This window comes from Lynx canadensis, chromosome E2 (genome assembly GCF_007474595.2).
Source record: "Lynx canadensis isolate LIC74 chromosome E2, mLynCan4.pri.v2, whole genome shotgun sequence".
Lineage (NCBI taxonomy): Eukaryota > Metazoa > Chordata > Mammalia > Carnivora > Felidae > Lynx > Lynx canadensis.
This window is the reverse complement of record NC_044317.1, coordinates 57,609,615-57,632,238: the sequence shown is the minus strand read 5'-3', so window position 1 is coordinate 57,632,238 and position 22,624 is coordinate 57,609,615. Positions and strand designations below refer to the sequence as shown.

The window sequence follows — 22,624 nt, the reverse complement described above, 5'->3', positions numbered from 1 at the left end:
GGCGGAGAGGGGCCGCACTTGGGGGAAGGGGCCGCCGCGGTGTCTGCTGGGAACTGTAGTCCGCTGGGACTTCTTTCCACCGCCCCCCACCCCCACCCCCCTTCTCCGCAAGTGGGTCAAGGCAAAGAGGCCCGGAGGGCGCGTCCGCCTGTCTTCGGCCTCCGTGGCTGAGTCTTAAGCTCACGGGTTCTGGGTGTCTGCCTGCTCTGTCGTGGGGTCTCCCAGTGATCAAGTCTCCAGACCCCTCAACGGGAGGCTGGCCTGTCATCTCCCCGCTCAGGACTGCTTCCCCCCACCCCCAACCCCACCCCCGTCCCCCGCCCCGCGCCAGACTCTGGGTTTCAGTGTGTCTGTGAGCGTCTGTGTTGCTCTGGGTGAGTATGTGAATGTTTGTGTCTGTGCTGGGGCGGGGGGCGGGCTCCACCCGGCATCCCCAGTGGTCTGCGTGTCCATTCCTACCTCCTTGTGCATGTGCCCACTTTGGGCCCTCGCGCCCCCCAACCCCCACCCCCGGTCGCTGCTCTTTCCCTCTCCCGCTGTGGGTCTGTTCTGCCCACTTTATGGGTCTCTCTGCTTTCCCTCTCTCTGCCGCCCCACCCCCAGCCTGTATATGTGTGTGAGCGCGCGCGAGCGCGTTTCCGTGTACGTTGTCCCACCTCCACACCCCGCCCCCCTTCCTTCTTCAAGCTTTAGAAGAAAACATCCCAACACCCAGCATCAGCATCCCAAATTTATTCTCCAGCAGCTGTGGCCGGGCGAGAGAGCCAAAGAAGAGGGCAGTGGGCAGGGGGAGGAGGACAGACCCCCCCCCCCAGAGTGGCAGGCACGGGAAGGGGGGGGGAGGGGAAGAGGGAGGGGAGGTGGAGGAGGTTCCGAGCAGGACTGGAGCCATGCACCTGGCAGGCGAGCAGTGACGGGTTCGGGGTAGGGGCGTCTAGAACAAAAGCTGATTGAGAACAGCTGGGGGTAGGGATCCTTCATCCATCCCAGGAATCCCTAGAGTGTGGACGAGGGGCACGGGAGCGTGGGGGCACAGCCTCCCACTCACTCCAGAATGGGGTGGACGTCGTTGGTGGGGGGAGTGGGGGGCAGGTCAGAGGTGAAGGGTTGTTCTAGAATCCAAGTCTAGAACAGCCCACCCCATAAGACTATTTCCCAGAAAGAAAGGAGAAGAAAAAAAAAAAAAAAAGAGAGAGAGAGACAGAGATTCTACCAACACGGAGTCTAGAACCCCACGGAGTTGGGACCGTGGTGAAGGTTCTGGTAGCGCAGAGTCCAGAACACCAAGGTGGGTGAGAATCCCGGGCTCAGCACAGCAGAGTCTAGAACACAGTGAGGCTCCAGAGACTGTATGGAGCTTAGAATGCCAGGAACGCTTGGGAGGGGCATCTAGCACCCACGGGGCAGAGGCCAGAATGCTGGGGAGCAAGATCTAAATCGGAAAGGGGGTGGAGGTGGGGGGTGGGGGGGAGGTGTAAGACTGGTGCGGGGAGGGAGCAATGGGGACACCTAGTGGTGGCAGGTGAGATTACATGACTGGCACCGGCGGCGGGCTGACGGGGCTGCGGGCGTCGGGGTGCACGAAATCCGGGTTCACGTAGGTGAAGCCTTGGAAATCGGCCTGGTCGATGCTGGCCAGAACCAGGCGGTCTGGGGGGGTCAACGCTGGCGCCGCCCGCGTAAAGAACTTGTCGAAGTTCTCGCCGCTGCGTCCACACTGTGGGGAGCACGGGGAGGGAAAGATGAAATTCCGTCTGCTCCTTGGTGTCCCTCTGTGTCCCCTGTGACCATGTCCTGTCTCCTCTGGAATCAGCGCATCCTCCGTGGGCTCTGCATCTCCCATTGGGGCGTCTCCGCAGAGGGAGCCCCACCCCACCTCTACATATGGGAATGGGAGCTCCTGGGTCCCCCATCCCCAGGGACCAGGGTTCCCGCAAGGTGGCTAACCGGACGGGGTCTGAACGGAGGCGCGATCTCCAGTCGTTCCAGCCGCTCCCAGTCCATCCAGCGGAAAAAGCCATGAGCACGGATGGCGGGCTCCCCGTCCGGCCCTGAGCCCAGGCGTTTCGCTGGGTGCTTAGTTAGGAACTGTGGAAAACACAGAGACAGACAGACAGACAGGGTCCCGGACAGGGAGGCACAGAGAACGAGAAAGGCAGAAAAGCAAAAACAGCAGAACAGAGACACAGCATAGAGAGAGGGGGGAGAGATAGAGACCCAGGGGGAGTGCAGAGACCCAGAGAAGGTGGGAGATAAAGCAGATGGGGAGGGGGAGGGGGGGCAGATATGCGGAAAGAGAGAAGGGTGGAGATCCACGAGACAAAACCCCAGAGAGGATAAAGACACAATATGAAGGCAGAGACTCAGAGAGGAGGAGAGTTCCAGAGAGAGAAGGACCCAGTGTGTGTGTGTGTGTGTGTGTGTGTGTGTGTGTGTGTGTGTATGGCAGTCGGGGGTAAGTGGGTAACAGATGCCCAGAGAGAGGGGGACACAGATGCAAGGGGTTGACAGAGAGCCCAAGGGACACAGAGAAATGGTAGTGACACAGGAGGCCCCATCAAATGTAGATGGAGGCAGAGATAGGAGACAGAACCCAGAGAGTGAGAGTCAGAGAGAATGGAGACAGGAGCCAGAAACACAAGTGTGCTAATGTTCTTGGAAAAGCTGCCATAGGCTAGGCTCCTTATCCTGCATTAGCTCCATAACCCCAAGAGAGGAGACAGGCTCCCAGAGTGTCGGTGGCTTGCCCAAGATCCCCGGAGGGAAAGTGGCAGGAGTTAGGTTGACCTGATCCACCCCCTTGCAGAGGCAGGCCCTGGCCTTCCAGCACTCCCTGCAGTGAGCTGAGGGGTGGGTGCAGCAGAGAAGGAGACAGAGGCCATCATGGGACAGGAGGTGACAGCACGGCAGTCAGTAATTAATGTTCTAACAAAATCTCTGTATTATACTTTTCTAATGCGCACAGGGACGCTGCCCGGGCAACCCTGGATGGTGGCGGTGGGGCGAATGGGTTGTGTGGAGAATCTGGGGGTCAGGGAGTTCTTACCCCCTTGCAGATGGCCACAGCTTCCCGGGAAAGCGACTTGGGGTAAGTGACGGTTTGTTCCATGATAGCCTGAAACAGCTCTTCCTCATCCTCCCCATCGAAAGGGGGCTGAGGAAAGAGAGAGGAGAATGTGTCAGGACTTGACAGACTGCCTTTCCCCACCTTGCAAACCCTCAGCACCCACCGTGAACATGAACATCCCCCTCCAACATCCTGGGGAAAATTTCGACCAAACCACCAACGCATTCTCTCCCTTCCTCTCAGACTCTTGTTTCCTATCTCAAATGGACCTTGTTTCCTATCTCAGCTCTCTGCACCTCTTTGCTGTTCTGTCTTTCTCTGCTATGCAAAATCAGCGGGGTGTTAATTAGACAATATGTCATTTAAATAGAAGAGAGGAAAAAGTGCAGGAAAACTGTAAAAACATTCTCCTGGCTGGATGAGTGGCCTCCAGTCTTCTGGAATTAGGAGACACAAAAGCAAGGCAAGGATTCTTAATGTGGGGTCTAGGAAGTCTGTTTGTGCAACTGAAGGGGCCCGTGAGCTTGAATAGGAAAAAAAGCTTATCTTTATTTTTAAAAATCACTAACTGCAATTTCTCATTCCCTTCAGTTATGAATGGTGGGCAAAAACCACAAACAGTTATGAAGTACTTATGACTTCATCACCAACAGGAATCACAGATAATTTCTTATCACATTAGAGTTGCAGTTATCTCAAAATATTAGTCATCTCAACTTCAAGATTACTGGTAGACTTGCCTATTTACTTCCCATCACCATGAGATATCACTATTTAATTCATGAATAGGAAATCACATATACATCCACATCCCTATGTGTAATATTTAGACAACTGTATACATTTAAATGAAATGTATTTAGGGGCGCCTGGGTGGCGCAGTCGGTTAAGCGTCCGACTTCAGCCAGGTCACGATCTCGCGGTCCGTGAGTTCGAGCCCCGCGTCAGGCTCTGGGCTGATGGCTCAGAGCCTGGAGCCTGTTTCCGATTCTGTGTCTCCCTCTCTCTCTGCCCCTCCCCCGTTCATGCTCTGTCTCTCTCTGTCCCAAAAATAAATAAACGTTGAAAAAAAAAATTAAAAAAAAAAATGAAATGTATTTAATTGGCTGAACTAAGTTAAATCAAAATTTTAAAGTTTTGATAACCATATTTCAATATGATTGATTTCCTTTGTAATCCTATTATTTTATTTCATAGATTTAAACACATTATTCTGGGGTGCCTGGGTGGCTCAGTCAATTGAGCATCCAACTTTGGCTCAGGTCATAATCTCACGGTTCGTGAGTTCAAAGCCCCTGCTTCAGATTTTGTGTCTCCCTTGCTCTCTGCCCCTCCCCCACTTGTGCTCTGTTTCTCTCTCTCAAAAATAAATAAACATTAAAAAAAAATTAAACACGTTGTTCTGAGATGGGGTCCTTGTCACCGAAAAAAACACAAAAAACAAAAAACGTTTAAAGAACCCCAGGCCTGGGGTGCCTGGGTGGCTTAGTCGGTTAAGCATCAGACTTTGGCTTAGGTCATAATCTCACAGTTCGTGGGTTCGAGTCCCCTGTTGGGCTCTATGCTGACAGCTCAGAGCCTGGAGCCTGCTTTGGATTCTGTGTCTTTCTCTCTGTTCCTCCCCTGCTTGCACTCTGTCTCTCTCTCCCTCAAAAATAAAGATTTAAAAAAACAACAACAACGAATTTAAAGAACCCCAGGCCTATGGGAAAATAATGCTTCAGGACCAAGGACAGCGCTATCCAGGCGTGATATTCCCAACTGCTTAGCACCCCTCCTTAGATGACAGACATCACTTCCTACCCTGCTCCTTTAAGATAAAGTCCTTGTAACAGGTGGCATCCCCCGCTGTGTTGCCTTTAGGCAGGCCAGCCTGTCCCCAGCTTCCCTTACCTGTCCTGCCAACATCTCATACAACAGAACCCCAAAGGACCACCAATCAACAGACTTTCCATAGGGTTGGTAGGCAATGATCTGGTGAGAGAGGATGGAAGGCAAGGTATCATGGTTTGTGCTTTAAGAAGCCTAAGACCCCCTCTAGCCTCACCCCCAGAGAACCCTACCCACACTAAGTGTTGTCAACACAAACTCTTCCCACTCAGAACACTTCAGTTCCATCTTTTTGGAAAATTCAGAAACAAAATTTTCCTACTTAGAATGTTCCTTTGGTTCCAAATATGAAGATTATCTAAGGACCAAGTCAAAAGTTCCACCCAGCCAAAATATTCTGGTAACTAGACCCTCTCCTTACAATAACAGGTGCATGAGGGCTAATTTTCAGACACCAGAGATTCTTAAATCTGGATGTATTTAAGATTCACCTAGGGGGCTGTTCCCTAGCCCTAAAGAATTCCAGCCTCAACAGACCAGAGTGAGAGTCACTAATATGTGTGTATATTTCAAAATCTCCACGGGTGATTCTGATTCCCAGCCATGTTTTGAAACCATTGACATTATTTGGGCATTAGCATTGAATCACCCAGAAAGATTAAGGATGACACTTCCTCCTTCCACTGAGAAAACTCAGGACACTCTATCTACTTACATACAGTCAGATCATTAGCTCCACCCCTTTAACAAAAAGTTAGAGTATATTCCACCCACCTGAAATATTCAGGAAATGCTTAGGGCTGGGGGGGGGTGGTGGTGGAGAGACACAGGCCCCACCCACTCAAGGGTACACCTTCTTAGAGTAGTCCTGTAACAGGTGCTATTGTCTGAGAATTGTTACCAGTAGAGAGGGTTCCACTCTTTTAGAACACTCACCCAACTCTCTGCCCACTTAGCCTGTTTAGACACCCAGCTCTGCCCACTTGGAATGCTGACACACAGGCCTTTCTGCTCTGTTTGTTGTTAGATCACCCATGACTCATGCAAAGACCCCAGGGTCAGGGGGCACCTGGGTGGCTCAGTTGGTTAAGCAGCTGATTTCGGCTCAGGTCATGATCTCATGGTTTGTTAAGTTAGAGCCCTGAGTCAGGCTCTATGCTGACAGTTCAGAGCCTGGAGCCTACTTCCGATTCTGTGTCTCCCTTTTTCTCTGCCCCTCCTCCACTCGCCCTCTCTCTCTTCTCTCTCTCTCTCTCTCTCTGTCTCTCAAAAATAAATATTAAAAAAAAAAGACCCCAGGGTCAGCCCCCCGACATTCTGAATGTTAGACAACTGACCATACCCACTCGGCGAACTTGTGCAGCACCAAGGACAGCCAAGGGAGGGTTACCTCAGGGGCTATGTAGTCTGGGGTCCCACAGAAGGTGCGGGTGGTGGTCCCAGGGAAGACGTTCTCCTTACACATGCCAAAGTCAGTGATTTTGATGTGTCCTTCAGCATCCAGCATCACGTTGTCTAATTTCAGGTCCCTGGGGGTAGGGGGTTGGATGGATAGGCATTGAAGGAAGGGTAGAGTTCAATGGGCTGGAGTTACAAGGTTTTGATCTTTGTTTTGTTTTTGTTTATTTTAGAGAGAGAGCACGCACATGCGTGAGCACAGAAGAGAGGCAGAGAGAAAGAAAGAATCCCAAGCAGGCTCCACGATCAACGCAGAGCCCAGTTCAGGGCTCAATCCCACAACCCTGGGATCATGACCTGAGTCGAAATCAAGAGTCAGATGTTCAACAGAGTGAGCCACCCAGGCACCCCTTTGTTTTGTTTTTCAAGTAAGCTCTAGGCCCAACGTGGGACTTGAACTCAGGATGCCGAGATCAAGAGTCGCATGCTCTATGCACTGAGCCAGCCAGGAGCCCCTAGAGCTGTAAGTTTGATCCCTTTCCCTCTAGGGGCCTGACTGCCTCCACTGAAAGGCCCAGACTGCTCACCGGTAGATGATGCCCTGATTGTGAAGGAAGAAGAGGCCGATGGCGATTTCTGCTGCGTAGAACCTAGAGAAGGAGGTGGGAGTTAGAAGCTCAAAGGCTGGGGTCCCCCTCGCCCCACCCCTCCTCTCTCAGCTGAGACTCACGCTGCATGGGGCTCCTTAAACTTGCCCAATTGCTGGATGTGGTACATCAGGTCGCCCCCGGTGACATACTCCATCACAAAATACAGACGGTCCTGCCGGAGAGGCGGGGCACTGGTGCTTAGAGGGGGTAGGACACGTCCATTCCTGCGCACTCGAGACAAACTCGGAAGGCTCCACATCCACCCAATCAGAACTGGGAGGCCCCATTGGTTCTAACCCAGCCAGCTCAGAATCTCAACCTGCCATATCCCCTATTACTCCGAACTGGTCCCGCCCTCTTAGAATTGAAGGCTGAGGCCCACCATTCCCTGGAAATCCTAAGGATACCAAAACCTCTTTCCATAGCTACTCACACACAAAAGCAATCCTGACCACCTGCTAGGAACCAAAGATTTTTTTTTTTTTCACTTGCAATGGATACTAATTTCTTTCTTTCTTTCTTTCTTTTTTTAAATCCAGGAATCTAACTGTGCCCATCCAGAGCTTTTTTGAAGCAGTCATGCCTTCTCAAACCTCTGAAGGTTTCTGGGACGCCTGGGTGACTCAGTCGGTTGGGTGTCTGACTTTGGCTCAGGTCATGATTTCACGGTTTGTGAGTTCGAGCCCCGCATCCGGCTCTGTGCTGACAGCTCAGAGCCTGGAGCTTGCTTTGGATTCTGTGTCTCCCTCTCTCTCTCTGCCCCTCTCCCACTCATGCTCTGTCTCTCTCTGTCTCAGAAATAAATAAGCATAAAAAATTAAAAACAAACAAACAAATAAAAGCCTCTGAAGGTTCTGACTTGTCGTCCCATTCCTCAATCTTCGGGACGCGCACCATTTCTGATGAGACATTTACTCAGAATCCAAGAATGACGACCACATTACTTAGCGCGCAGCTATTGGCACACCACTCACGCACTCCTTTACTCAAAACTCCTTCACTCAAAAAAAAAAGAAAAAAAGAAAAAAAGAAAAAAAAAACCCACCCACTCAAGACCAAGCTGGCTCAGGTCCCGCCTAATCAGGATCCCACCCATCTGGCCACGCCCAGTCAGAGTGGGCGGGGCGGGGAAGGTTCTTTTTGCCTGTAAACTCAGAATCCCAGAGCAGACGCTCGACCTGAGCCGGACTCTGCCCCCTCCTTCCTCACCGGGGTCTGGAAGGTGGAGTGCAGCTGGGTGAGAAAGTGGGGCCGGCCTCCCGGGCCTCGGCCCCCCAGGGCCAGCACGCGCTTCTCCACCAGGGTGCAGTCCACATCATCATCCTGGACAATCACGTCTTTCTTCAGGATCTTGATGGCGTAGAGCTCATCAGAGCCCCTGCGCTCAGCCAGCATCACCTAGCGACAGAGGCCCCAAAAGGCCCAGTCCATCATGGGGTCGCTGCCCTCCCCCTTCAGAGACACAAAGAAATGAAATCCCAGGTCCTCCCCCTCTCTCTCAGGGACTGGGCACCCTGGTTTTGCTGACCACTCCCTCAGGGAAAGCATCAGAATCTTTATGCCTGTCCTCTCAGAGGCACTCAGGTGTCCCACTGACCCCCCTCTGGGGGGCTCAGTAGTCTAGTGTCCTTCCCCATGTACCTCCTTCCTAAGGACCAGAAATCTGATCTTTCCCCAGACATCTCCCCCTTCCCCCAGAGCCCCAGGAATCCAACCTTCCCAAAGCTGCCTTTTCCTAGAACCATGAGGAAGCTGAAGTCGGAGATGTGCAGACGTCCAGGGCTTGTCCCAAAGAAACAGCGTTTGGAGTCCGTGGGACTAGGGGATGGGGAGGGGATGGGAGAGGAAGAGGGACCCATCCGCACCCGCTGTGAGAAAGGAGAGAGATGGAAGGTAGTCAGACCCCAGATGGGGACAAGAAGATGTCTCTAAGAGAGACAGCAGCCAAGAACGAAAGGGATGAGAAGAGAGGGAGAGAAAAGGGAAACCTGTCTCTGCCCCCCCTCCTTGGCTTTAGCACTTGTGCTGATTTTCCATAACCTGGAGGGTTTATCGTTTAACTAACACTCAGACAGATCACTCTATGCTGTTAGATAACCCTGTTATCACCACCATGCGCCATTTTAGAGAAGAGAAAGTTGGCACAGAGACACCAAATAACTTGCCCAAAGTCACACAGCAAATAAGCAGCAGAGCCAGAAATCAAAATCCATTAAAGCCAGAGACTGTGTCTCCCCCCTTTTTGCATCTTCAGCATCACCCAGCACCTGAACACCTTTACCGCTCCTCCCACCTGAGTCTCCACAGAGCCTCCTCCCTCTTCCCCCCTTTGCCTCCACCATCTATTCTCTACAAACAGCCTTTGTCTTGTTCCGACCTAAACCATCCTAGGCCACCTTCGATGCTCCCACGGCCCACCGGTTTAAGATAAAATCCTTCCAGTGAAGGACAAGGCACACTCCTTCCCTCTCTGCCTTAATGTCCTACTCCTTCCCACTCTCTCCCCCCTTCGGCCCCACTGTCCTCGTGGTGCTACAGACACGCCTCACCCGCTCCCACCACAGGCCTGCTCTTCCGGCTGCCTGGAAGGATTTCTAGCCTTCAGCCTGGAAATATGGTCTCCCTCTCCTTGCACTTCCTCTGGGGCTCCCCTCCCTAGGAAGCTTTCTCTGGCGCTCCCAGGCTGAGCCAGGTGCTTCCAATTCTCCCTAGTGCCTGAGGCTACTACCTCTATTACCAAGCATCTTCCTTCCAGGAGAATGTCTCCATCTGTCACTTTCTCCTACTTTGAAATCGGAGCTCCCCAGGGAATGGACTGATTCTATGCCCAGAACAGGGTTTGGCTAACAGGGAATAGGTGTTGAGAGAGTGAGAAAATGAATGGAGGAGAGAAAGGCCACAGTGAGAAATAGAAAAACTCAAAGTTCAGTTCAGCAGTCACCTCCTCAGGGATTCACCCTCCCCCAGCACCTTCCCCCCAGGCTGGGTGAGTGTCTCCTCTAGGCTCCTGGGGGAGGGGGGGGGGTGCTCTACCTCTAATGCACTACATCATCCTGGAATTTAAGTATCTGTGACTGTGTCTCCACCTTGGGGACTTGGTTAAGGGTCAGATTCACCTCTGGAATGCTAGGTTTACTCAACAAGCACAAGACCACCTCCAAACCTGTGCTCATCCCGCGTGTGTGGGCGTGAAAACTGATACCAGGGGAGGGAGAAGACATGGGGAGACAGACGTAGACCACAAGGGATGAAAATGTCTCCATTCCAGGCCTGAGCTCCACGCACCTCGTACAGTTCCAGGGGGTAGTTACAGGCCTGCGGGGAGAGGGGGGTGGAGGAGAAAGGCAGAGTCAGAGCCCCGAGAGAGGTAGGAGGATGCCCTAGAGCAGGGGGTGGGGACTCCAACCCCCCAAGCCAAGGGGATGGATAGGAACTCTAAGTCCCATCATACCGTGGGGCAGGAGTCCCCTAGAAAAGCAGGGGGAAGGGAGCGCCAGGGTCTTCTGGGAATTGTAGTCCCAGGACCAGTGGGCAACCAGTGGGTGCAGGGAGGGGGCAGCTCTGAACTGTGGGCCGCAGGGCTGGGCTCCCCCTGGGAGAAGTGGGGCCTGAGTACCTCAAACTTCTGGAGGAGGCTGCAGTTGTCAGCATCAGCCACTGGCACATTGTAATATTCGCCCTCCTCCTGGTTCAGTAACTTGTACCTGACATACAGAAGGAGACCAGAGTGGGGCAGGAGTCGGGGCAGAAGGGGGGCACCCACGGGAGAGGCAGAGGTATCAGAGGGGGGAAAGAGACACAGAGAGAAAGACACGGTGATGGACAGAGTGGGATAGGCGAGAGAGACACGGAGTGGGGGGACACAGGAAGGGAGGAGGAGGGGAGAGCGATGGGGGCAAGGGAGGGAGAAGTGCAGGGAGGCAGAATGAGGGTGGCCCAAGGAGACAGACTATACACAGAGATGGACAGGCCAAGGCACAGCCTCCGCCCCTGCCCTGCCCTCACCAGCCATCCACCGGCGCCTTGAGCAGCTCCGAGACCCCGAAGGACATGGCGCCCATGAAATCGTTGCGGGAAGTCCGGTCCCAGTCCCACACCTCCACGCTAAGCCTGCGCTCCACGTCTCCTGGCTTCAGGTTGCTGCGGGAAGGGGGCGGCGGAGTGAGGGTCCAGCTCCCCGCTGCCTCTGCTCCCCATCCCTGGTGCTGGTGGAGCAGGCAAGCCCTTCTGGGGCGAGCTGGGGTCTGTTCCTGCTCTCTAAAGTGTCCTGTCGTCTCTGATCCTCCACGAAGGGGGTCTCCCCCAATATCAGGACCTTGAGTACATGTAGACAGCTCTCAGTCTCTCTCCGGTCCTCCCACATTCTTGGCTCCTTCCCATCCCTGTGTCCTGTCTTTTCTCTCCAGATCTCTCTCCTGAGTCTCTGTGCCCCCCTCCTTCCTCTAGGTCTCTGTCCTTCTGTCTTTCTGTTGATTGGCTTCTCTTTCTATTCCTGCCACCCTCCCCTGCTCACACCCACTCCCCATTCTGTCTCTTTGGGTTTGTGCCTTCTTCTGAGCATCCCCCCCGCCCCTCCGATCTCTGTTTCACTCTAAAGTAGTGGGCTTTGATGGAGATTAAATGCACAGATATCTGTCTCTCTGCTTCTCTAACTCCAGCCCTCTCCCTCAGCCACTCTCTTCCCTCTCCCACCGCCTTTTTTTGGGATCCCCCTATCCTAACACCTCCCACACTTTGCTCTCTGGGGTCTCGTGGGCCACCAGGACCCTCCGATCATTCTCTGTCAGTCATCACAGCATCCCCTGCACCCGAAGCTCACAACACAAAGGTCTCGTTCCACACAGGGTTTAGCGTGGCTTTCACGGTCCGGGTCTTTTGCTTTGTCAAGTTCCGAGGGTCTGGGATGAGCTTCAGCTTCACGTAGGGGTCAGACAGACCATTGGGGTCCATTGGGATAAGGTTACGGGCCTCGCCAACTGAGAGAGGAAGTGAAGGGGTGTAGGCTGGGTTAGAGATCCAGGAAGAGGCCCCGGAGTTTTCCCCAGCGGCAATCCCAAATCCAAGCGCTCAGCCTTTCTCCTGACCCAGGTATCCAGAAGATGAGGCATAAAGCCCTTTCCCCAGCCAGGGACCCAGAAATCGGACCCAAAGCCCCCTCCTCCCTTAGGACCCCAGAGTGAGGACCCTGGCCACATCACCCATAGTAATCCCAAGCCTCCCTCGGAACCAGGTTTTCTCTCATCCCCCACTCCCAAGGACCTTGATCTAAAATGGCCATTAAGAGGCCCTGAAAGGGGCACCTGGGTGGCTCAGTCGGTTAAGCATCCAACTTCCGCTCAGGTCATGATCATGGGGTTTGTGGGTTCCAGCCTCACATCAGGCTCTGTGCTGACAGCTCAGAGCCTGGAGCCTGCTTCGGATTCTGTGTCTCCCTCTCTCTGTCTCTCCCCCGCTTGCCCTTTCTCTCTCTCTCTCTGTCTCTCAAAAATAAACATTTAAAAATTTTTAAAAAAGGGGCACCTGGGTGGCTCAGTCCGTTGGACATCCGATTTTGAGTCAGGTCATGATCTCACAGTTGATGAATTTGAGCCCCGTGTAGGGCCCTGTGCTGACAGCTCAGAGCCTGGAGCCTGCTTCAGGTTCTGTGTCTCCCTCTCTCTCTTCCCCTCCCCCTCCGCTCATGCTCTGTCTCTCTCTCTCAAAAATAAATAAACATTAAAAAAATTTAAAAATAAAATAAAATTAATTAATTAATTTTTAAAAATGGCCCTGAAAGTCACAAGTCAAGGCTAGAGTCTAGGCTACAGGTTGGAAGGGGCGTGGCTGGGTGGCGCTCAGCCTTTACAGACCGGGGGGGGGGGGGGGGGGGGGGTCAGGATTGTGGGCGGGACCTTCCGGTTCGGCTGGGTGGGCCGCTCAGGTGCACCCTGCCCTTCCGGCGGGGGTAGAAGGGGAGGGACCGGACAGAGGGGCGGGGCCTCACCTGTGACGTGGATCTCATCCGCCGTGGGTGCTCGGATCTCCAGCTGCAGGCGCCCTCGGCGCTCCGTGTGGTCCACCCCGCACAGAGAGGGCACGCTGCGCACACAGCGGCGGTGCACGTTCATTTCGCAGCCTGGGTGAGGGGAGGGGGGAACAAAACGGGAGGTGGCACTTCTGGCCGCCCCCCAACTCCAGACCCCGTCCCCCGGCCCTACCCGGAACCCAGACACTGTGCTTTGACCACCCCCCCACCGGAGCGCTAGGTTCGGCCAGGAGCAGCAAGCGTGGACTACTCACAGGAGCATTTCATGCCCTGGTGCACCAGCCCATAAAGAAGGGAGCCACAGTGGTCGCAGAAGGTGGGGCTGCTGTAGCTGTGCAGACGGAACTTGTGCTTGTTCCGGGGGTCCTGGGGGCCGAGGGGAGACATCAGAGGGGGTAAGGACAGAGAGAGAGAGAGAGAGAGAGAGAGAGAGAGAGAGAGAGAGAAGCCCTTTGAACGCTTCCTCCTTCCGCCTTGCTCTCCCAGTCCCGCTCCTCCTCACTCATTCACGCTACAGTATTTATTGAGTGCCTGCTGTGTGCCAGGCACTGTTCTTGGTGCCAGGACCAGCCGTGAACAAAGAAACAAAAAAAACTGCTGTCCACATGGAGTTTACTTTCTAGGGAAGGGAGACAGAAAATAAACACTGTGAATAAATGAAAGAGTATGATGCATGGTAACAGGTGCTCTGGAGAAAAACGAAGCAGGCAAGGGTCAGCCAGGGGTGGGGGCGTTTAAATTTGCATAGAGTGATCAGGGTGGGCCTCGCTAACAAGGTGGGATTTGAACAGAACCTGAAGGTGGTGGCGGCTCCTATCTTCCCATAGTCCCTATGCTCCACCCCCCCCCCAAAGCTATTTTCGAGCACTTGTGGGCCACAATGAACCCCAGATCCCTCACTGTCAGCCTCTGTCAATGTCTGCCCACTCTTGATCTGCCTTCTCTGAGCCCCTTGTGAAATGGGGAATAGAACCTCTCCATTAAAAGGACCCCTCAGTTAATGAAAGACCAAGTGTCGGGGAGCCTGCCTGGCTGGGTCGGTAGACATGTGACTCTTGATCTCGGGGGTTGTGAGTCTGGGTCCCACACTGGGTGTAGAGATTACTTTAAAAAATAATAAATTTGGGGGCTCCTGGGTGGCTCAGTCAGTGAAGCATCTGACCTTGTCTCAGGTTGTGATCTCACAGTTCGTGCATTCAAGCACCTTGTTAGGCTCTCTGCTGTTAGCATGGGACCCTTTTGGGATCCTCTGTCTCCCTCTCTCCTCTGCTCCTCCCCCACTCATTCTCCCTCCCTCTTTGATAAATAAAACTTTAAAAATTAAAATAATAATAATGATTAAAAAAGAAGAAAGATTAAATGTAAACTGCATAGCAGGGCCTGGCATGTTAAATGTGCTAAGTACGGTTATTCTTACTGCTGTGGTTACTATTAGTGATTTTATTGTGGTCCTCACATAGCCCTGGGTTTAAATAAGGGTGAGGCCATTTACCAGCTGTGTGATTTGGGGCAAGTTAGTGCCCAATTTTGAGCCTCAGTGTCCTCCTCTACCCAGTGGAAATAATCTAAATCTTGAAGCAATGCTAAATGTCCAGAGTGCAATTAAGCATGAATTTAGGACACCAGTAAGACATTCCTTCCCCACCCCTGGCCATGTCTGAGTGTTAAATAAGTTGGTATTTGTCTTTTTCTAGGAATGCATTGCAAAAGTTATCATAGGTGATGGGGCACCTCGGTGGCTAGGTCAGTTAAGTATCTGATTTCGGCTCATGGGTTTGAGCCCCGCGTCGGGCTCTGTGCTGACAGCTCAGAGCCTGGAGCCTGCTTCAGATTCTGTGTCTCCCTCTCTCTCTGCCCCTCCCCTGCTCACCTCTCTCTCTCTTAAAAATAAATAAACATAAAAAAAGAAGAGTTATCCGAGGTGAAAATTCAGGATATTCTCGGGCTTTTATTTTACAGGTTTTTTTTTAAGTTTATTTAAGAGAGAGTGTGCAAGCAGGGGAGGGGCAGAGGAGAGGGGGGAGAGAGAATCCCAAGCAGGCACCACACTGTCAGTACAGAGGCTAACGTGGGGCTCAAACTCGCAAACTGTGAGATCATGACCTGAGCCGAGATCGGGAGTCAGATGCTTAACTGACTGAGCCACTCAGGTGTCCCCTACTTTGCAGCTTAGTGGGGACTCTAATTTGAATGACACTCAGGTGCGGTGATCTCTTTCGATGCTCCTGGCCTCTAAAGATCTTCAGCTGACCCTAACTCAGCTGCACTAAGTGATGGTCAACATAACAGCCCTCAGCAGGACACCGGACAGGGACACACAGGTTCCACCACTCCACAGAGAGAAGCCCTTATTATTCTCAAGGTGAAATCACTACTAAAAAGGAGACAGGACCACAGCTCCAATTAGATAGATTAGCGTCCACATTTTGACTCTGCCCACCATCCAGCTCTGTGGCTCCCCCCCCCCGCCCCCGCCGCTTTGCAGAGACCCAGCCATCCTCCCTATAAGATGGGTCCATGAGGCCTCCCTGAAAGGGGTCTAGAGGAAATCATGCTTGCCAAGCCTTCACCATTTCCTTAGCCCTTGATCCACGTTACTTACAACAAGATCAAAAGCATTAAGAAGAAGAAGAAGGGAAAAAAAGCTGGAGTGATATAGAGGAAGACCCCTCCTCAGTTTTTGCCTCTGTTTCTTCATGGGAAATAGTCGTAATTCTACAAGGATGATAACGGATATATCGTCTCTTGTCATATATCAGGTACCGTCCCAAATACTCGACTCATTTAGTCCTCAAAGCAATCCTGTAAGGCAGGCACGATCATCAGCCCCTTCTATAGATGAGGAACTGAAGGGGTGCTCAATATATGTTCTGTGAAATCACATTCTCTATGCAAACTTCAATTTTCTTCGCCTAACCAGCTGGCAAAATGTCCCATGGACTTCCGTAGATCTCTCTCTCCCTTTCTCTCTCTCCATTTTTCATTCCATCTCTTTCTCCATCTGCTAATCATAAAACTATCTCCACCCCTCTGTCAAAAGCTGGGCTAGACTCTGAAGTCACTCGGCTTTGTTGAACTATCAAAACAAGCCTGGGGAGGTTGCCTGGGTGGCTCAGTCAGGTGAGTACCTGACTTCTGTTCAGGTCATGATCTTGGTCATGATCTCCAGGTTTGTGGGTTTGAGCCCCATGTTGGGCTCTGTGCTGACAGCTCAGAATCTGGAGCCTGCTTTGGATTCTCTCTCTCCCTCTCTCTGTCCCTCCCCCACTCGTTTTCTCTGTCTCTCTCAAAAATAAATGAGCATTAAAAACAAAAAAAAACCTAAAAACCAAAAAACACAAGCTTGGGTATGTCTAGATTAATGCTGTCCCACCCAATAGCCACTAACCACAAGTGGCTATTTAAATTTAAATCAATCCGGGGTGCCAGGATGGCTCAGTTGGTTAGGTTAAGGTCTGACTCTTGATTTCGGCTCAGGTTATGGTCTCAGTTCATGGGTTCAGGGCCTCATGTCAGGCTCTGCACTAAGAGTGCAGGCCTGCTTGGGATTCTCTCTCCCCCTCTCTCTCTTCCCCCCCTTTCCTCACATGTGCATGTGTTCTCTCTCTCTTTCAAAATAAATAAACATGAAAAAAAAATTAAAAAATAAATTTAAATCAATTCAAATTAAATGGAATTTTAGATTTCCATTCCTCAGTCACAGTGACCCCTCTCAAGCGCTCCTCTAGCCAGCTATGCGGGGCTGGTGGCTGCCATATTGGACGGCATAGATAGAGAACATTTCCATCATTGCAGAAAGCTCTATTGGTCAACACTAGACCTTCAGTCCCATTTTATAGAGGGGAAATTGAGGCTCAAAGAGAAGAGCCCCCAAGCCAGGCAGAAAGTGAAGGGGCACATAGGATCCACTGTTCTTGTAAGTGGATCCAACATTCCCCTCATGTGAAGGGTGAAGGGGAGGGAGGGAGACAGAGGTGTGTGTATCTGTGTGTGTTCATGGGGGACCTGTAATGCACATGTGTGTGCTCATGGGGGATATATATATATATATATATATATATATATGCACATGTGTGCGTGTGTGCGCATGAGGGATCTGTACTTGCACATATGTGTGAATGTGCGTTGCAGGGTCTCCCTGGGCCTCCCTCTTGGCAACTTCTAAGCGATTCTCCATATCTACCATTTTCTATTCTAGCTTCTCTCTCTGGGTATCTGCAGCCCTGTCTCTCTGAGTTTCTTGTCTCTGTCTGTCTCTCTCAGTCCCTGTGGCTCGCCTTTTCCTTCCGCCTGTGTTGCTGTCTCTGTTCCAATCCTCTGCCTGTCTGTCTGTCTCAGTCTCTCTGTCTGGGTCTCTATCATTATCTTTTTCTGCATTTCTGTGATTCTGTCTTATCTGTATCTTCATCAATAGTTGTCTGTCCCTCAACTCTCTGTTTTTTTAAATCTCTTGACCCCTGGATGACAGCCCACCCTCTCCAATGTTGGTCTTTGGTCCCCTCACACCTGCCTCCTCTCTGTCCCCCACCTATGTCCCCAGCTTGTCTCAGCCCCTCTCATTTCCCCTTTCCAGGCCAAGGGCAGGGAATCTGGGCCAGACTAGCTCCCCCTATCTCTCCAGCCCCCCTCCCCTCCCAGCCTTAAAAATAGCAGGAGAAATTGGGACGGACGCCGAGGGGGTGAGGGCGGGGGTGCGGCCCAAGGAGGAAGAATCAGGTGTCCGGGCACTCACATCCGTCTGGGGGCCCTTCCCAGCGCCTGGACACTCGAAGGTCACAAATTCGTGGCATCGTCGATGAACCACAAAGCTGCAAACTGAAGGTGAGAATCATAGAGACACAGAGACAGAGAGTGAGCCTAATGGACAGAAAATCAGAGAGAAGGAGACTCCAACAGAAAGAAAACCAGAGGGGGGGGGGCCCCAAAATAGAGTTCAATAGAGAGCAAATCAAAGGAGAGACCCCAGCATGGAATGGGGGAGAAAAACCAGGAGACAGAAATTCAAGAGATGGACCCCAAAACAGGCAAAAGAGAATCACAGAGCAGAGAGAACCCAGTGCCTACACACAGCCAAAGGGAGACACAGAGACGCAGAGACGGAGTGAGGACGACAGAGAGACAGGGACACAGAGAAAATAGGATCCCGTCGACAGAGACAAGAAAGCAAGAAAAGAGGCAGGCCAAGGAGGAGGGAGAAACAGAGAGATGTCCTCTGATAGAACGGAGAGAGCAGCAACTTGGGCAGAAGTGAGTCTGGGGGCGCCATTGCAGGCCTCCCCCTCCCTGACTCACTCTGTTCTCAGCAGTGGCAGCTGGTGCTTTAGGACTCGCCCCCCTCTCCCGCCCCCCAGAACTGCCAGCCCCGCCCGGCCCCCACCCGCCCATTGGTGACCCCGCCCGGGCCTGCCCCTGCCTAGGACTGTTGGTGTTGTCATGGCGACAGCAGCTTGAAGGGGGGGGGCTCTGACTTCGCATCTCCAGCCCCCCCTTTCAGCTCCCCTTTTCCAAATCTCTCTGTTCCCATGGCAACAGATTCTCCAAATATCTGTCCCCACCTGGAGCCGGCCGAGGGAGGGGCCCCCGGCACCACCTCCGCGGTGGCCCCGCCGTCAGAGCTCCCTCCCCACCGCAGGCTGTGTCTTTGCCACACCCCCCGCCCCGGGCTCCCCCGCGCCTCTCTGGGGACCAAAGAACACGTGTGTCAAGCCTCCTGGGCCGTGGGTCCCCAGCCTCCACCCTCCTGAGGGTCCCAGGAGTCCGAATCCCCAGCTCTTACCTTGACATTGCAGGCCCTGTTTCCCAATGCCCCTGCAAGATCAAGGATCAGAGGTCAGTGCAGATAAGGGTACCTGGGCCTCCCACCTCTGCCGGCCACACTGCGTCTGACTCCCTCCTGTAGCAAGACCCCAGAGTCGAGCCCCAGCTGCCTCGTTTACTAGAACCCAGAAATTCTGACCCCCAGCCTTTCTTCTCTCAGACCCAGGAACCCAGGCCCCCAGTCCTTCTCTCAGACCCAGGAGCCCAGGCCTCCAGCTCCTCCTCCCTCAGAACCAGGAATCCGGGGCCCCAGCCCCTCCTCAGTCAGACCCTGGGGTCCGAGTGCCCAGCCCCTCCTCCCTCAGACCCAGGGGTCCGGGTCCCCAGCCCCTCCTCCCTCAGACCCAGGGGTCGGGGTCCCCAGCCCCTCCTCCCTCAGACCCAGGGGTCCGGGGCCCCAGCCCCTCCTCCCTCAGGCCCAGGGGTCCGGGGCCCCAGCTCCCTCCTCCCCTAGGACCAGGCGCCAGGGTTGCAGCCCTCTCCTTCCCGAGCACTCCGGGTCTGGGGTGACAGGAGTCTCTATCCCTCGTTGCCTCCTCCCTCAGGCCCCCAGCCCCTTCCCTCACCAGATGAAGTCGGTGCAGTGGCTGCAGAAGGTTGGCTGCTTGAAGAAGCGGGCGGTGAACTTGTGGCTCTTGACTTCGTGGACCACCTTCTGCCTCAGAGCCCCCTTTCTGCAAAACAGGGGCCGGGGTCCCCCCTCTGAATCGCCTCCGCCGGGGCCCAGGCCTGCCATGGCCCCAGGAACGTAGCAGGGACCAGGATCCCGCCTTGCAGGGGCAAACAGGTAGAAGGGCGAGGAGCCGGAGACTCGGGAGAGCACTGAGCCACGGGGAGACTGCGAGGAGGGAAGGAGAGGGGCGAGGCACCTCCAGGCGCGGAGCGCAGGGCAGGGAGCGGCACCCCGGGGCGCGCCCGCTCCGCCAGGGGGAGCGGGCGGGCAGGGCGGAGAGCCGAGGGCAGGGGCGCCGAGGAGCCCGAGGCAAGGGCGGCGGCGGCGGCGGGAGCTCCAAGCTCAAGCACCTGCTGAAATGTGGGAGCCCCGGCTGGGGGGAGGCGTTGCCATGACGACCGAGGGGCGGGGTTTCAGCTTAAAGGCGTCCCTCCGCCCCCCCCCCCCCCCCCCCCGAGGCTCGGGACAAATGCCCTCCCCGCTCCCAACACACGTGCGCACACCCGCTCCGGGGGCTGGCTGGAGGGAGGGGGGCATCCTCTGACAGGCGCCCTCCCCGCCCCCCACCCCCTCCTCCTGTTGCCTGGCCGGGTCCTCCTCCCCACCCGGGGGGCCTCGGTGGGCCCGGTTAGCCCTATGAGACGCCACCCGGATCTCGGGGTTTCTGACTGTGTCACTCGGCTTCATGACACGAACTTTGCCGTCAGTGCTGGGGACCCAGTGCTGAACGGGGAGGCCTGGTGTCTCACTTTCTCGTCTGCTGCTCAGGCCTTGATTTCTGTCTCCCGGCCTGGGTCTACGTCTCCCTCTGGAACGATCTCTTGTTCTTGGTCTCTCTGTCTCTGCTGCGCGTCTCCTTTATGCCTGTCGCTCATCCTGTGGCCCTCGCTGGGTCTCGGGGTCTCTCTCTTTCTCAGAGGTGTCCGTCTCACTGTGAATCAGTGTCCCTCGGCCTCTCCCTGCAGGTCTCCTAAATTCCTGCTTCTCTCTCTCCCAGAAGCTCTCCCTCTTCCTGACTCTGTATGTCTTTCTGGCCCTGTGACTCTCTCTCTCTCTCAATCGGGGACTCAGTCTGTGATTCTGTGGGCCTCTGTGTCTCCCTCCCTCTGCGTCTTTCTCTTTTGAGAGTCAATCTCTGTCTCCCCCACCTCTTCAGTCCTTGCTGTCTCTCCCGCTCTCCCACTGTGTCCCTGTCTCTGTAAGTACTTTTGTCTCTGTCTCTGCAAACCTCTCTGACCCACTCTTGGGCTGTCAGTCCCACCCTCTGTCGCTGGGGGTCTCTCTCTCTGAATGAGTTCATTTGTCTCTCTCCTTCTCCCCCCCCCCCAAGCGCCCCCCACCTTTCTCACCCTCTCTGGCTATGAACCTCTCTCTTCGTCTCTGGGGGTCTCCCCCTCCCTCCACGTCTCTCCCCCTCTCTGGCTCTGGAAAACCCTGTGCCGCTCTGTCGGTCTCCTCCTGTCTCCCGTCCGTCGCTCTGCCCGCGTCTTTGCCTCTCTCAGGTCGCGCTCCGGCCCCGCCACCCCCACCCCTACCCCCAACTCCCGTGCGCGTCCGGGTCCCGGCTCTCGGAGACCCGCTCTGTTGCCAAGGGCAACCACGGCCCTCCTCGGGCTGCGGAGTGCAATGCATCCTGGGACCTGTAGTCGGAGCCTGCGGACCGCCTGTTGCGGCGACGCGGCCGAGAACTTCGTTTCCCGGCGTGCCCCGCAATAGGAGGCGGGGCGCCACGGGCGGGGACCCGGGGAGCCCACCACACCTTCTCTGGGAATTTTGGGGGTTCGGGTCGGGCTTCCCGAAGCCGAAGAGGTGGTGAGGGAATCCGACTCTCCTCCTAACCCCCCCTCCCCCAGATATGGGGCGTTCTGGCCTTGCCAGCCACCTCCAGGCGTGCGCCCTGCCCAAGGGCAAGTGTAGGGGTGGGAGTGGTCCTGGAAGCTGACCTGAGAATCCCACCTTGGTCTGCTTGGCTGCTTTCCTCCATCACCAGCACACCACCCCCGGGGTCTGGAGCTGCTCTCTCTGGTGCCTTCCAGAGTGGGTTCAAGCATGGGATGGGGTGGGGAGGGGGCGAGACTCCCTTGCAGGAGGCAGGCATCGGTGTAGGTCGGAATTCTGGGGTGCACACTGCACAGATCAAAAGGAGGCTTCTCCTCGCTGGAAATCGGTGCGTCTGTTCCAATTAGACCTTCCCGCCCTTCCGGGGGGGGGGAACCCCCTCCCTCCCTCCTTTGAGATAGCTCTCCCCAGTTGCTTTTGCTGGGGTCCAAGTGCATGAAATAGGTTGCATGATCCTGGGATTTTTGCAGACTTCTGTTTAGATATTTGCGTTCTCCTCCGGCTGGAGAATCCGACAACAGGAATTTCTGTGGGACAGAATCATTGTAGGAGTAATTCGTTTGCTCTTTATCGAGGTCTTCTGTGGACCGGTTGTCAGGGAGCTTAGAACTAAGGGAAAGAAGGAGCTGATGATGGGAACGCAGGCAGGGTCAGATCCTGAAGGCCCAGACTGGAGCTTTGGTATCACCTGTAGGCAGTGGATAGTAGGCCGTGGAAGGATTTGCGCAGGGGAGGGCAGTATCAGACCTGGATGCTAGAAGCATCCCTCTGGGGCCAAGGTGGGCTAGGGGTGGGCTAGTCAAGGAGGAGGCTGAGATGCTAGTTCAGGAGAAACAAAATACCTGAGCTAGGTCAGGAGCCTGGAGAAGGGGACAGTTGAAGGAAGGACAGACAGTGTCTGGTGAGCCACTGACAGAAGTCGGGGAAGAGCCAGTGCCTGGATTCTCAGCCGTGAGAGCCTGTTCCTGAGATTGGAAACCTGAAGAGTTGATTTTGGAAGAAACATTGCACTCAGACGGAGACACTATTTCTGAGGTGCTCCTGGACTCTGAGGAAGGATAAATCTTGTCCGTTTCGATCCTAACTAGTTCTGGTTGGAGAGAGTAAATTGGGAGATTCAAAGGATAAAGTTGTCCCCTTCTGGGGTGCCTGGGTGGCTCAGTCGGTTAAGCTCAGGTCATGATCTCACGGTTTGTGGGTTTGAGGCCCGCGTCGGGCTCTGTGCTGACAGCTTGGAGCCTGGAGCCCACTTTGGACTCCGTGCCTTCCTCTCTTTCTGCCTTTCTCCTGCTCCCCCGCCCCCCCCCCCCACTCTCTCTCAAAAC

At 54.3% G+C, this 22,624-nt stretch overlaps 1 protein-coding gene across 1 annotated transcript; it reads right to left on the bottom strand.

Annotated features, from left to right (window-relative positions):
• Positions 1 to 712: 712 nt before the first annotated feature.
• On the bottom strand, positions 713 to 22,509 carry PRKCG (protein kinase C gamma). Its single transcript, XM_032591385.1, has 19 exons — positions 21,404 to 22,509; positions 19,354 to 19,461; positions 18,747 to 18,778; positions 17,703 to 17,785; positions 13,225 to 13,336; positions 12,929 to 13,060; positions 11,765 to 11,921; positions 10,951 to 11,085; positions 10,562 to 10,649; positions 10,231 to 10,260; positions 8,661 to 8,813; positions 8,155 to 8,343; positions 7,026 to 7,117; positions 6,883 to 6,945; positions 6,288 to 6,426; positions 4,961 to 5,041; positions 3,047 to 3,154; positions 1,948 to 2,088; positions 713 to 1,717 (listed from the first exon to the last, which is right to left on the bottom strand). Exons 1-19 carry the CDS (start codon positions 21,556 to 21,558, stop codon positions 1,529 to 1,531), a joined length of 2,187 nt encoding a protein of 728 aa, XP_032447276.1. The 5' UTR covers positions 21,559 to 22,509; the 3' UTR covers positions 713 to 1,528.
• Positions 22,510 to 22,624: the final 115 nt, after the last annotated feature.

What these genes read in the sequence shown, in the direction of transcription:
- PRKCG (XM_032591385.1), bottom strand. Translation starts at nt 21,558, where the DNA reads ATGCCTGCCTCCTGCAAGGGAGTCTCGCCCCCTCCCCACCCCATCCCA. An exon ending in CACTGCACCGACTTCATCTG is followed by an intron (nt 18,779 to 19,353) that starts GTGAGGGAAGGG and finishes TTGATCTTGCAG; the next exon opens with GGGCATTGGGAAACAGGGCC. An exon ending in ACTCCACCTTCCAGACCCCG is followed by an intron (nt 7,118 to 8,154) that starts GTGAGGAAGGAG and finishes CCTCTCCGGCAG; the next exon opens with GACCGTCTGTATTTTGTGAT.